At 41.9% G+C, this 15,057-nt stretch overlaps 1 protein-coding gene across 10 annotated transcripts in view; it reads left to right on the top strand.

Annotated features, from left to right (window-relative positions):
• Positions 1-15,057, top strand: part of Tbce (tubulin folding cofactor E) — a 62,052-nt gene that overhangs the window by 17,128 nt on the left and 29,867 nt on the right. For all 10 annotated transcript variants that reach the window (XR_009225664.1, XR_009225663.1, XR_009225661.1 and 7 more), the window contains exons 4-6: positions 8,063-8,248; positions 10,251-10,339; positions 14,238-14,337. Coding sequence is in view for 6 of the 10 variants with exons in the window: in XM_058575034.1 (XP_058431017.1) it covers positions 8,063-8,248; positions 10,251-10,339; positions 14,238-14,337 (375 nt within the window). In the remaining 4 variants the exon portion in view is untranslated. The remainder of the gene's footprint in view (positions 1-8,062; positions 8,249-10,250; positions 10,340-14,237; positions 14,338-15,057) is intronic.

Here is a 15,057-nt window from a genome sequence, read left to right as displayed (position 1 = left end):
CCTGTGGGATTGCTTTGTCTTTTTCCTTTCCTTTTTTTTCTTTCTGTTTTGTGGTACTGGGGATTAAACTCAGGGGTGCGCTGCCACTGAGCTACATCTCCAACTCTTTTTATTTTTTCAAGAAAGGGTCTTGGTAAGTTGTGTAGCCTGGCCTCAAACTTGCCATCCTCCTGCCTCAGCTTCCTGGGATTATAGGTGTATACTACCATACCCAGACTTTTTTTTTTTTTTTTTTTTGCCTATGTGTGTTTGTGTGTGTGTGGTAATGGGATTGAACCCAGGGGCCTCACACATTACAAATTGTATTTACTTGGCAACTAGTCTACCACTGAGCTATATACACAGAATCAGATCCGAAGCCTTTTTTTTCCTTTCTTTTTTGGGGTGGCTACGGGTAACTAGGGATTGAACCCAGGGGCACTTAACCACTGAGCCATGTCCTGGCCCTTTTTATTTTTTATTTTGAGAAGAGTCTTGCTAAGTTGCTTAGGGCTTTGCTAAGTTGCTGAGGCTGGCTTCAAACTTGTGATCCTCCTGCCCCAGCCTCTCAAGTCATTGGGGTTATAGGCGTGTGCCACCATGCTCAGCCTTTTGTGCTTTTTTGACTTTTTCTTTTTAATTGGGTGACTGTAAATCTCAATGATGCAGTAATTTACACTCATTAAGTGAATAATGGAGGTGAGCATTAGCCTGAATATTCAGTAATAAGAAATTGATTTTATAAAATCCAGAGTATCCAAGTAGTGGAATGATGAGGCAGCATTTAAAGTTTCTATCTAAAGTGAGTCACGTATGATTTCATGTGTCTACTAACATGCTTAACTGCCTGATGTTGGAGAAATTCCTTGAAGCTCTGAGCATGGTGGCTTTCAGACAGGGCCATCTTCTACACTTCTGTCATTTGTTTTCCTGACTCTCAGTGTCCTACAAGGATCTCTTACTATCAACCCATTTTCCTGAAGCATGTACAGTGAGCAAAACGCTGGCCTAGGAATTGGAAGCCTCTTGACTGCTTTTTCATCTTCCTGACCCGGAGCGAGGCCAGACTTCATCTGAGATGAAGACCAGAATCAGATAGCAAATGCTTTCTGGTTCACCATTTCCTAACTTAGAAAGTCAGGTTCGGTAAGCCAGGTGTTTTTCCAAGGCTACAGTCAGCAGAGGATTAAGATAACAGTGTGTGTGTTTAGCCAGGTGTGGAAATAGAGATATCTCAGCCAGGACCAAGGCCTCCCAGACCCTGTGAGGGACTGTGCATTTTGAGTCTGCCCCAGCCCAGTTCCCTTTTCTAAAAGCTTGTCCGAATGATCGTTGGCCACATGGTCCCTGGTGGTGTCTGGATACAGCCATAGTGTCAAAGTCTTGGTCACTGAGCAGAAAAATCAGAGTTGTTTGAGGCCCTGGTGCATGTAGGATTGATGCTGAAGCACTGAGGGAGCCTTGAGACAGGGGTCTGGACTCAGTATTAGTACTTACCCCTGCCACAGCCATGTTCTTACCTCACCCATGTCTGCTCACCTTCTCATACTGATATGCATCTTACCTTACTAGTTATTTTTCTTTCATTTCATTGAAATGGGCATTTTATTGGCTGAAAAATGTCCTATATAGGTAAAGTTATCTATGAATTTCGTGTCAAGATTTGAGGCAGTACAGGGCTGGGGTTGTGGCTCAGTGGTAGAGTGCTTACCTAGCATATGTGAGGCACTGGATTTGATTTTCAGCACCGCATATAAATAAATAAAATAAAAAGGTCCATTGATAACTAAACAATATTTAAAAAAAAAAAAAAAAGGTTTTGAGGCAGTATAAAAGGGACCATAGGGGTAAATGTTGAAAACCACTGGTCTAGAGTACAAGAATATAACTTGTCCTTACGTTGTTCATCCTTCTGCTTAATGTTACTTTTCATCCTTCTGCTTAATGTTTCTTTTAATTATAACCTGACTTCAACTAGTGAAAACTTTGTCAGGATCTTGGAATCTTCCAATCGGCAAAACAGAGTTCACCCCTCATAGTTGTCATTAAGCTAGTGCAGATATCTTAATATGTCCTATACTTTGCTGGAGGATCCACAAGTTTGAGACCAACCTCAGCAATTTAGCGAGGCTCTGTCTCAAAATAAATAAAATGATTGCAGATGGAGCTTGGTAGTAAAGTGCCCCTTGGTTCAATCTATAATTCCAAAAAATGAAAAATTTTCTTTGGAGTCTTTTATATTTCAAATTTTACTTGAACTGTCATAATAACAATGAGTATTAAAAAAGTGTTTTGCTACTGTAAACTTCATTTTTAATGTTTAGTTGCTATTTTAGCCAGTTCAGGTGGCAAAATTGTGGTGTCACTGTTTTAAATGAGCAAAAGGTAAGTGAGAACTGTCATAGCTAAGGTCTCATCTCTTCAGTGTCTGAATATCAAGTGACTGATGGCATGTAGCAGTGCAGCCATGGGCCTAATGGATTTTACGGAAGTTAGTTTGCATCTTCTGCCTCTTACAGATTTACCCCAAATTCATGGCTGTGAACCAGTATCAACATCTCCCAGGTGCTCCTGCTCTCCACCTCTGTCTTTTGGGGACATGAGAGGTTCGCACCTGATAGTTGGCCTTGTTGCTAGACGGCAGAGTTTTTTCCAGTTTTCTCCTTTCAATCTAAGCTGTAGACTGCTCTAAGCAGAACTGTGTGTGTAGGTCAGTATTTCACCCACTCGGCTTTTACTTCAAAGGTTCTATTTCCAAGCAGTAGTGTGATTTCTCTTTTCTGGTGAGAATTAAATTCTAAAATGTGATTTCTGAGCACTCAAAAGGAGAATCTAACTTTAGTCCCTAGCATCAGAGAGAACATACTGTTTCAGACCATGTCCACATACTGGGTACCTCACGAGGCAAAGCCCTTGATTTCTTCATCTTGTATGAGTCACAGGTTGTGGTGACGTGTTTTGAGGCTCTTGGATGAGCACTAATGGACCAGCGTGAAGTATTCTGGTATGATGTTAGAAGAGTGTTAAGAGCCATTAACAGTGGCATTAGTTTGCAGGCAGGGTTCACCTGACCAAAAGGCAAAAGTAGATCTGCTTTGTTTTTGAAAGCTGCTCTCTAGTATGGACAGAGTCATGATTGTTATTCAACGCAGCCTACAGTTAGATGCTTATGGGCCATGCTGCTTCCCTCACTCGCCAGGTCAGCTCCTTGGGATGTAGTACTAAGGGGAGTACATAGTGCAGCGCGGGGAGTGCAGGAAAGCCAAGAGTTCTTTCCCCATGGATGTCAGTTAACACACATTTGCTAGAAAGGCTGAACATGCCTGGGACAAATGACATTTTCAGAAAGACCAACAGCATTGATTAGACACTCACCAGAGATCCAGTCGTTTTCCAGCATCCTGCACCCAAAGCCCAACAAGAAAGAACTTATTCTGGGAGTTTAGAAATCTGTTGGGGACTTTCACCTTTGAGTTGCTGTCAGATTCAGCAAATGAAACTCCCAGATGCACAGTGAAACTTGGATTTCAGATGTATACTAAAACAATTTGCTGTCTGACTGAAATTCAAATTTAACTGGACTTCCTGAATTTGATATGGGAGCCCTACTGGGGAAATAAGGCAGATTGAGACTCTTTGAATTTCTTGAGCACCTGCCATTTCCATGAAGGCCACAGTTAGGAGCTGTTGTTGTAAAAAGAGGAAGAAACTTGAACAAGCCAAGTGCTTACAAGATAAACATGTTTGGATCCTCCTCCTTTATTTCTATCTCTACCAGGACTTTTCTTTTTAGACAAGAGTTCAGAATTTCAGTGTTCCAATGAGCATGTAAATGTCAATCTAGAATTTCAGTAGAGACTGTATAAATCATTACAGTTTTTGTTTGTTTTTTTGGGGAGATTTGTTTTTGTTGATAGACTCGTGCCCAGCTTGCATTTTTCATTGTTTACTGAGCTGTTTTGTTTTTTTAAGAAACCTTCTGGGTATGTTCCATAAAAGATTGCTATTTGTCTGATATAGTGGTGTAAACATGTAGTAATCCAGCTGCTGTGGAGGCTAAGAGGCAAGAGGATCACAAGTTCAGGGCCAGCCTGGGCAACTCAGAGAGACCCTGTCTGAAAATACAAAATAAAAAGGTCTGGGGATATAACTCTGTAGTAGAGTGTCTCTGGGTTCATTCCCCAAAACTGGGGGGAAAAAAAATCAAAGATTAATCTTCAGTATTGGCCTTTAGTCTGTAAAGGGCCTAGCATCTGCTTTGCGCCTCCTAATACTGTTCCTAACTCTTTCACCTGGCCGCCCACAGACTTAACAGTAATAAAGAGCTCTCCTTCTCCTTCTCCTTCTCCTTGTAGATGGACAGAATGCCTTTATTTTGTTAATTTTTATGTGGTGCTAAGGATCGAACCCAGTGCCTCACGCATACTAGGCAAGCACTCTGCCACTGAGCAACAGCCCCAGCCCTGAAGATTTTTTTTGACTCTTCATTGCCACTGTTTTAAGAAGTGTAAATGTAGGACAAAAATATAAACTGCCATCTGTATAAGAACCACGCTCTAACTCTGCCACTGGAATTCCATAAACTGTGGGATTTGTAATCTGTATTCTTATAAATATACTAGATTTGTGAGGCTTTGGGGTGTTTTTTGTTTTGTTTTTTGGTGCCTGGGATTGAACCCAAGTCCACTTTACATTGAGCTATATCTCCAGTTCCTCTTTTTTTTTTTTTTTTGAGATGGGGTCACACCATGTTGCCTGGGCTGGCCTCAAGCTTGCAGATCCTCCTGCCTCAGCCTCCCAAATTGGTGGGATTACATGCGCCACCCCACCCAGATAAATGTACTAGTATTTTTACTGTGAGTTCTTGTAGTTTATTTAAATTCATTTAAATCACATCTTTGAAAAGTAACCTTTATTGTTTCTGATACCAGTACTTTATTTTTATAGGTTTTTACATGTCAAATTCTGCCTGATGCCTATATTAGGACAAAAAAAGAAAAAAAAACTAGTGCTCTTTTGGTGTGTGTATGTGTGCTACTGGGCAATGAACCCAGGTTGCTTAGCCACTGACCTATATCATTAGCCCTTTTTATTTAAAAAAATTTTTAAATTAAATTAAAAAAAATTTAGTTGTTGATGGACCTTTATTTTATTCATTTATTTATATGCAGTGCTAAGAGTCAAACCCAGTACCTCACACATGTTAGGCAAGTGTTCTACCACTGAGCCCCAGCCCCAGCCTCCTTTTTATTTTTTATTTTGAGACAGGGCCTCCTTGTTGCTGATAATGTCCACAAACTTGTGAACCTCCTGCCTCAACCTCCTCAGGGATTACAGATTTGTGCCACTGTCGTGTGAAAGCTTTTCTAAAAAAAAAAAAAGCCAAACTCTTATTTATCTTTCATCCTTCAAGGCCAAACTCAGCTTCTACTTCTTTATGGAATATACTCTAGGTTTTTGTTGTTGTTGTTCTATGAATGATTTTGGCACCAGTTAGAAAATATTTTTTAAAGTATGAAAAAATATATCGCATTACAAAGAAAATTTGTTATACTGAAATGTAGTGATCAAGGTAGTTTTAAAGCCAGAGAAGTTGGTGCGTGCCTGGAATCCAGCTACTTGGGAGGCTGAGGCAGGAGAACTGCAAGCTGGAAGCCAGCCTGGGCAACTTAGAATTTAGTTCCAAATAAAAAAGGATAGGGATGTCGCTATGTAGCTTAGTGATAGAGTGCTTACCTGTTTAAGCCTTGAGTTCAATCCCCAGTACTGCCAAAGGGAAAAAACAATATTTAATGAGTATAATAATGTATATTTCTCTCTCTCTCTTTCTCCCTCCTCCTGCTTTTTTTTTTTTTTTTTTTTTTTTTGGGTGGGGGGAGCGTACTGGGGATTTAACCCAGGGGCATTTAACCATTGCCATACCCCCGGATCTTTTTATTTTTTAATTTTTAGTTATAGATGGAGACAATACCTTTATTTTACTTACTTATTTTTATGTGGTGCTAAGGATTGAACCCAGTGCCTTACACATGCTAGGTAAGTGCTCTACCCCTTTTTATTTTTTATTTGAAACAGGGTCTTGCTAAATTGCTGGGGATAGCCTCAAACTTGTACTCTTCCTGCCTCAGCCTCCCAAATCACTCGGATTCTAGGTGTGCATTACCGTACCCAGCTATATTTCTTCATTCAATAACATTAAGTAATAAGATCTACCAGTATATCTAGTAACTACTAAATTTTGAAGTAGTGATAGAAATAAGCTTTTCTTTTTTTTTAAATATATCTTCAAGAAGTATAACATGATGTGAAAATATCTCTTTCTGTTGATGCCATAAAGTTGTGGACATTACTTGATTTGTTGCCTGGGATTTATGATTAAAAGGAAATAACTGAATTTTAAAAAATATTTTTTAATTGTAGATGGATACAATGCTTTTATTTATTTATTTTTAGGTGGTACTGAGGATCAAACCCAGTGCCTCACACATATGAGGCAAGTGCTCTGCCACTAAGCTAAAGCCCCAGCCCAGAATACTGAATTTTGATTAGAGATTATTGAAAATACACCTCCCCTCTTCTTCCAAGCTTGTTTCAATTAGCTATGACCCACCACTGTTCTGGTGGCTCACAATGGCTGTTCTGTGCTGGGAGCTGGACAGCACTTGGGAGATACTTTTCTTTGCTGTAGTTGTGTTTGCTGCAGTGTGTCCCTTGGGTGGCCTGACACGACTGGGGTCTAGTATTGTTGCTGACTGAGGGGCTCTGGGTCTCCTGTGAATAGGCTCAGTCTCTCTCCCCCATGAACTTTCCTCATTGACTGAGCAGCTTTACTGTCTGTGCTGTTTGCCTCCAGGTAGGCAAAGCAGGAAACATCAAGCCTTCTTAAGGCTTAGCCCTTAAGAAGTTAGTTACTGATTGAATCTAGTGCAAGAGGAGGAGAGAGAGAGGCTCCACTTGTTGATGGGAACAGTTGGCAGAATCCCATTGCCAAAGGCATATGGCCTGGGAGCCAGCTGAAGAGATGCTTTGCCACAGTTCACTTTCTGGTCACAGCAGCTCACACCCTCCCTTTAAATGTGGGCTAGCCTGCTTGCTTTAGGATAGTAGCAGTGATGTTGTGTTGGTTCTGGGATGATGAAATTCTGCCAGGAATTACTATTAAAAATTGCTATGAAACCTGAATAAAAAGTATGGTAATCTGTAGTTTTGTAGAATTCTTCCCATTTATCTGCATTTTAAAAATATATAAGTGATCATGTAAAGGATTTTGAACATAATCCTACCATCTACATTTTAATTCCTTTATTTTTATTTGTATTTAGAAGTGATTCCTGTCATTGTTTCATGTACAATTTGTTCAGTTTTTTAAAAATCTCAATATTTTACAACTTTCAAGTATTACACTTTTATTTTTTAGTTGTAGATGAACACAGTACCTTTATTTATGTATATGTGGTGCTGAGGATTAAACCCAGGGCCTCTCTCATGCTAGGCAAGTGCTCTGCCACTGAGCCACAGCCCCAACCCTCAAGTATTACACTTTTTAATGACTACATCTTTCTGGTTTACTTAATAGTCACTATCTAGTTGGTCATTTTTATGGCTTCCAGCATTCCTCAATTATAAATAAATAATATTACACAAAATATTTGCAAATGCAATTTTGTTTTGTTTCTAAATTATTGCTCGCTAACAAATTCCAAGGAATGCAAGCATATAATCATAGACCTACCCAACTTGTAGTCTTTGAGGTTTTATAATTTTTCTTCATTTTATGCCAGAAAAGTTTCATTTAATTTGTATTTCTTGTCATTAGCAAAGTCAAGCTTTGCCCTGTGAGTCTAATTTTGTTCCCTCTCATGTTAGTTGTCTATTCCATCTTTCTTGTGGGTTTCTCTACAGGGATTTTATATGCTTGTGTATCCTTTGTGTCATACTGATTATACATTTTTCCTTATTGTTTTTATTGTGTGCTGGTTTTGATTTTTCAGCATGTAGACAGTTTTGAAAACCTTAAGAACATTGCATTTATGGCCTTTATTGGGAGATGAAATTTTTATGTTCCATTTCTTCCATTTTCCAGGCACCCAACGGGAGGATCCTTTATTCGTCCAAATAAGGTAAATTTTGGAGTGGACTTTCTTACTGCAGTTAAGAACCGCTATGCATTAGAAGATGGACCAGACGACCATGGGAAAGAGCAAATTATTACAATTGGGAAGAAACCTGTGGAGACCATTGGTTTTGACTCTGTGATCAAACAGCAGAGGTAAGTGGAGCTGATAGTGGTAGAGCTAAGTTTGGCATTTTTTTCCAACTTCCGGGTCAAAATTGCCCAACTGCCTGTGGACACTCCTGACTCTTTCAAACTGGACTATCCTTTCTGCGGAAACAGCACACTGAAATCTGAGGAATCTGAGGATTCAGTGTTCCAGGAAATTAACATCCTTATTTAGCACAGGGTTGTATTTTTCTGGATTGGCATCGAAACACTAATTTGCCCATTATTAATATTTTCACCATATCATCACTGTGGACTATTCTATAACTGAGGCTGATATTTCAGCCCTTTTCCAATTCATGGTTCAGCTTATGACAGGTTAGGTATGGACACAAAGCAACTTGCCACTGTGTGGTAGAGAGAACAGGTACCACCTGTAAGGTTGGTTTTCTCTTCTGCACATTTAACCTTAGGAGCTTTGGGACCTGCATAATCCTGGGTCTCATCCCAACCCGCTGAATAAGAATTTGGGGGTGTATACTTTAAGGAATTTGCTCCTGAGAAGTGCCTCAGTCTGGGAGGACACTAAGTAATGTCTTTTACAGCTGCTGTGCCAGCGCATTCTCTTTTCTCTGAAACTGTGCATGGTAACCCTGTGCAGAGGGGTGTACTGCTTGTAGTGATGGATTTGGAATTAGAGAGTGGCAGCTGATGTTTACACAGACTCAGTACCATTGCACCAGAACCTGGCAGGCTACTCAGGGAAGGGACAGTAATGCCCTGATGACTGACTGAACCAGGCATCAACACGGCAACCCTGGTGTGTGTGTGTGTGTGTGTGTGTGTATGTATATATATATATATATATATATATATTTTTTTTTTTTTTTTTTTTTTTTTTTTTAAATCTCTAGCAGTATTGGGGATGGAACCCAGGGTTGCTCTATCACTGAGCCACCCAGGCCCTTTTTTCTTATTTTGAGACAGTCTTTTGGGGGGTGGCAGGAGAGGGAGCTACTGGGACTGAACTCAGGGGCACTACATACCCAGCCCTTTTTTGTATTTTATTTAGAGATGGTGTCTCCTTAGCGCCTTGCTTTTTGCTGAGGCTGGCTTTGAACTTGTGATCCTCCTGCCTCAGCCTCCCAAGGTGCTGTAATTACTGCGCCCAGTTTGCGACAGTCTTGCTAAGTTGCTGAGGTTGGCCTTAAACTTCAGATCCTCCCGCCTCAGCCTGCTGAGTCACTGGAATTACAGGTGTGCTCTTACCCTGCCTGGCTCACACTTGATCATTGTAGTGATTAATGTGATGATTCTGTGGCAGTGTTCAAAAGTATTTATAGAAAAATGTTTGATAAAGATGATATCTCTCTCTTTTTTTTTTTTTAAAGAGAATTTTTTTAATATTTATTTTCTAGTTTTCGGCGGATACAACATCTTTGTTTGTATGTGGTGCTGAGGATAGAACCCAGGCTGCACGCATGCCAGGCGAGTGCGCTACCGCTTGAGCCACATCCCCAGCCCATATATGTCTTGATTGTCATAAAATCTGTTTACATGTTAATGAAAATTGAAAGGGTATTTAAAACTAGCAAAAATATTTTTTAGGGTAATTATAGAGAAATTTAAATACGTAAGTGTTATGGTCAGAAGACGGTAGTAATTAGAAATGGCTTTGGCGTTTACTTCATTGCACCTTTTAATATAGGAGAACGTTATTCGTATCAAGTTTCATAATATGCAAAAATGCTTTAATCGTTTTGAGTGTGTAGTGGAAATATGGTCTGCTTGGGAATAGTTGCCCTCCAGATGTGGAGTGTGGTTCTCCTGGGGTGGGGAGGCATGGGGGTGCATGGAGAGGGAGACCAGGGCCAGGAAGCCTGAGTGGTGTTGGTAGACTTTCTTTTCGCTCTTCTCTGTAATGCTGCTTCATTTTAGGTTGTGGATGTTGGTTTCTTTTTATATCTGAAATGCGTGTTTTTTCTAAAGGGCTATTAGATAGCCTATGTGCTTGTGTGTACATATGAACTCTTATATGTTTCTCATGCAGTCATCTGAACAACTTGCAAGAGATTTCTCTAAGGAACTGTGCAGTAAGTTGTGCTGGTGAAAAAGGAGGAATTGCCAGAACATGTCCTAGTATCCTTTTCATGGATTGCTTATTCCTGAACCTGACTTTGGATTTGATAATTGTGCCAGACATCGCTAGTTGCATACTCCATGTCCATTCTCCCAAATTTCCTTCCCATCAGCAACTGTTTTTCTTGGGGCAATTGGTACCCAGATAAATTAGCTTCTTTGACTCTTGCTTGCAGGTGTGGCAATGTGACTCACTCTGGCCAGTAAGATGTAAGGTAGAAGTTTCTAGATGGGGCTCTTTGCAAGGGGACACACTTACCCATTGCCTGTACCTCCCTCACACCTGAGTGCAGGTGGTATGCCCAGGGCTTTGGCACCTGTCTTGCAAGTGTGGGGAAAGACTGGAGTGCCTGGAGAGCAGTGACATAGAAAGGGAACCAGTGGCTTTGAGGATGCTTCGAGGCCAGTGCCCCAGCTTAACTGCCCTGTAGTGATGTCCTTTCATGAGGCAAAGAAGTGCTGTTCTGCTTTCAGGCTGCTGACTGCAGTCCAATTAGTCATTACCTCTTCTCTGCCTTCTCTCATTGTGTTTTTACCATGTATTGCTTTTATGCCCATAACTAGGACAAGGTAAGTCAAATGGCAAGTCAAATTGACCTTCAAGTTTTCTCCCAGTTCTCTAAATCAGCCTGAATGCTACATAATAATTTATGTAAAATGTAGCAATTTATGATTAATTACTTTGGTTTGCAATAAAGATCTCACATAAAGGAGTTCTCCTTAGCAAGCTCTCTCCTGACGGTGTGACTTCAGGAGTTAAGTGGAACTCCTCCCCTAAACACTCCCCTGGTGGTCTCTTGGGACCTGGGGATGCTGTAACATCTAGGCTGGTCATTGCTGTCATGAGTAGCCCTCTCTGATTCCAGTGTGCTGCACAAATATGGTCACTTTGTGTGTAAGTTGGACGTGGAGGAGCGACTGGTAAGGAGCAAAATGCTACAGAACATCTGTAGCATCTGGCTTCTGCCTGCCCCACTCCTAAATGATTTCAGAACATCAGGAACCGGGTGGTCCAAGACTCTTTCAGTGTACAAGAGAACATCTGATCAATAGGCTGTTTGGCTGAAGAGAGATGTTAGCAGCATACTGGAGAATCAGCATATTGCTTCTTTACATTGCTCTTTCCCAGGGAAAGAGACCCCCAACACTCAAAGAGGTTCCAAGAGTTAATCACACTGTGATTGGTCTTTGCAGAAGTGATCACTGTCTAGTTCTTGAGCTCCTGATGACATTGAAGTATTGCTGTTGTGTGGAATGCAGCCATCCTCCTTTGGGTTGATCTCTCTTTTTTTTCCTGGTACTGAGGACTGCATTCAGAGGCAGTTGACCACAGAGCCACATCCACAGCCCTATTTTGTGTTTTATTTAGAGATTGGGTCTCACTGAATTGCTCAGCACCTTGCTTTTGCTGAGACTGGCTTTGAACTCTGGATTCTCCTGTCTCAGCCTCCCGAACTGCTGGGATTACAGGCGTGTACCACTGTGCCTGGCTGGGTTGATCTGCCTTTGAGGTCGTTCACTGGACAGGCAGCGGAAAGGCTATAGACCTGAGCATGTCAGCTCCGAGTGCTCTTCCAGGGGAAGAGATCAGCCACCTCTTGCCTCACCAGCTGGCTCTGAACTTGGGGAAGAGAATCTGTGTGCAGGAGCAGGAACTGTTAGCAACAGAGATCCTTGAACACCGTGTGTGTGGGGGGGGGGGAAGGGAAGGGAGAGGGAGAGAGAGAAGGAGCACTGCAGGAAGTACCTTTGCAGTGTTCAGCCTGGATTGGAGAAGAGCCATTCCACGTGCTGTGTACTGCCCAGTAGAAATATGCACCGGCCCAGCGCCCCAGCCTACATGGTGGACTTCAGGAGCCATGGCCTTAATCTCTTTCTAAGCAGCCTGTTTCCCTGGTTAGCGGGGATGGACCAAGTTTAGGACTGCGAGGCAATGAGAAGCACCCTGCACATCCGTCCTAGGTGGATACCACTGTCCTCCAGGATGCAGTGGCTGTCAGTACCTTGGGGCAGCCTGAGAGGAGCCTTTGGAACAGCAGCAGGGACAGCTCACATCTGTCGGAGCTGAGGGGCCATTGTGTTGCCAGGTGGTGGGGGATCCCTCGGGTACTAGAATGTTTACTGGTTTGGCATTCCATGCAGTGTGGCTACAAGCTTTCACTTCGGGGTGGTCCTTGTTTCTTTGGGGCAGAAACTCTCATAGCCGAAGGCCTGGCCTTTCCTTGCTCCTTCGCTGTTTGACACCAGGGAGACCTGGGCCTGTGTGCTCCAAAGCAGTGTGCTACTCAGTAGTGCCTAGTTGTGAGGGGAGCATCCTGTCCCTAGTGTTCTCAGCTCTTTTTTTTTTTTTTTTTCAGCATTAGGATTGAACCCAGGGGCACTTTGCCACTGAGCTACATCTCCAATCCTTATTTTGAGATAGGGTCTTGCTAAGTTGTCAGGCTGACCTCCAGCTTGCGGTCCTCCTCCTGCCTCAGCCCCCATGTTGCTGGGATTACAGGTGTGTGCAGGAGTGACTTTTTAAAGACCCAGGTCAGATCCCATCACACTACTCCAAACTCAATTCTCATTTTAGGCAGAGGCTGGCAAAGACTTTAACATAGCCCCTAGGGAGGGCCCTTTGTGAACTGGTCTGGCACCTAGAGACTTTTGCAACCTCTTTTTTTGTGACACTGGGGATTGAACCCAGGACCTCATGCATGTAAAGCAAGCATTTTACCACTGAGCCACATCCTTAGCCCCTTTGAGACCTCTTTTTCAGAACCCCAGCCCTCTCTACTCCTAGCATGTTGAAACTGGCTGTCCCTGTCATAGGCTGAACCCATCCTAACCAGAGACCTTTGCTCTTGTCATTCCTCTGTTCTTGCTGTGCTTCTTCAAGGTATTGTTTCCCCAGTTGCTCCAGGTCTCTGCTCAAATGCCCTCTTATAAGAGGTGGTGGTCTTCCCTGCACAGTATATAAACTGCCATCCTTGCCTTCCCATGTGTCCTGTTTCGTCTTGAACACACCGTGAAGACACATGCTTATCACCTGACTCTCCCCCCACCCAGATGTTTCTTTGCCCACTGCTGTCCTCCTGGCCCTCAGTAATTACTTGTAAGGTAGATGAGCGAACCGAGTAATGGTTACCCATGTCAGAATCTAGGGTAAGGTCCAGCTCTTTCAGCTGGTAGTCCTTTCCCTCACTGGAATTCTTGGAGCCAGGGCTCTCTTAGGGCATAGTGACCATCTCTGGTTAGCAATCATGCTTGCCCGTCAGCTCTGGTGCTGCTCAGAGCTACTTGTCCTGCTAGCTTACTCTTCTCTGAATCCCGGTACCACTGACAGTGGGTGTCACTATTTCCAGGGTACTAGAGACCCTCTGAATTCCCAAATCATTCTTGATACTTTTGAACTTGTGTTCAAACTAACCCCTGCCCCCCCCCCCCCCCCAGCCTCCAGATGATGCCATGTGTTTGGAGATTCCTGTGGGTCACAGTAACACGGATATAGGAGGATGCAGGAGAACTGTGAGAATGGTGAAGCCTACAGCTACAATGCAGTTCTGAGGGCCAGGCCTCGGGTTCAGCTTGGTGCTTAATGAATCAGTTACCATCTCTGTCGTTTCCCCCTCTTTTTTGTTGGATAATAGTTTAATTATGATACTTGGTTCTTATTCATAAGATTGTAGATGTTTATTTCAAGTATATGACAATGAGCTTTTTAGTTTTGAATTGACAATGGATAATTTAAAAGGTTGAAAAGCATTATGCTGTGTTCACACATAAAAAAATTTCAAGTAGAACAGTGAGTATAAGGTGAAAAGTTAAAGAGCCTGTGCTCCAGAATAAAGAGGTAAATATTTTTATGTCTTCCATGAGTCTTTTGAAACTATTGTTTCTTAACATGTGCTTTTAGATATTACAAGAGTAGATGTGTCAAAAAACCTGTTGTCATCATGGGATGAAGTGATTCGTATTGCTGATCAACTCAAAAACCTGGTGGTTCTTGATCTCGGGTATGAACTCCTAGTTACCTTATTGTTGAGAACCATAAAACTCCTGTGTCCTTCGCCCTCTTAGTATTTCTGGGAATAAGATGGTAAGGCTGCTACCCAGTAGATATTATTAGGTTGTGGACAAATTTGGGCTTATTTAAATTCCCTAAAATTAAATTATTCTTTAAGGGCACATTGATTAGTATAGTCTTTTAGAGGGTCCAATAAGGTGATTCATTAATAAGAAATGTGTTTGACTCTTTATCAAGAGGGGGAGTGAGATAGGTTAACATTAAAATGGAAGATCTTCAGATGTCTTGTAAGTATGACAATGAAATGTGGAACATTGAGGGAGGTGATATTTAGCTGGGGAGGAGAAGATAGGTGATATTATTAAAAGTGCTTTTTCATACGGATGTTTTTAGTGTTATTAGGAATAGTGATTTCATTGGGATACTGTTTAATTCAGTTTTGTTAAAAAGTTTTCATTATTTTATAACTATTAATGTCACAATTTTGTAGTCCTTTCTGAATAGTTTATAATTTTTAATCTCAGAACCTAACTTTCCAAGGATTCAGCCAGGCCTCCTCTTTTATTCCTTTTTGTTTGTTTGATTTTGCAGTGCTAGGGGTCAAACCCCAGGGCCTTGCACATGATAGAGACATGCTCAACCAGTGAGCTACATTCTCAGCTCTTTTTGTTTTGAGACAGTTTCTAAGTTTCAAGGCTGGCCCCAAACT

Source organism: Marmota monax, unplaced genomic scaffold (assembly GCF_021218885.2).
Source record: "Marmota monax isolate L192 unplaced genomic scaffold, Marmota_monax_Labrador192_F-V1.1 WCK01_AAM20220418_F8-fsc00071, whole genome shotgun sequence".
NCBI classification, from domain to species: domain Eukaryota; kingdom Metazoa; phylum Chordata; class Mammalia; order Rodentia; family Sciuridae; genus Marmota; species Marmota monax.
The sequence above is the reverse complement of the archived record's forward strand: the minus strand, read 5'-3'. Positions and strand labels throughout refer to the sequence as shown.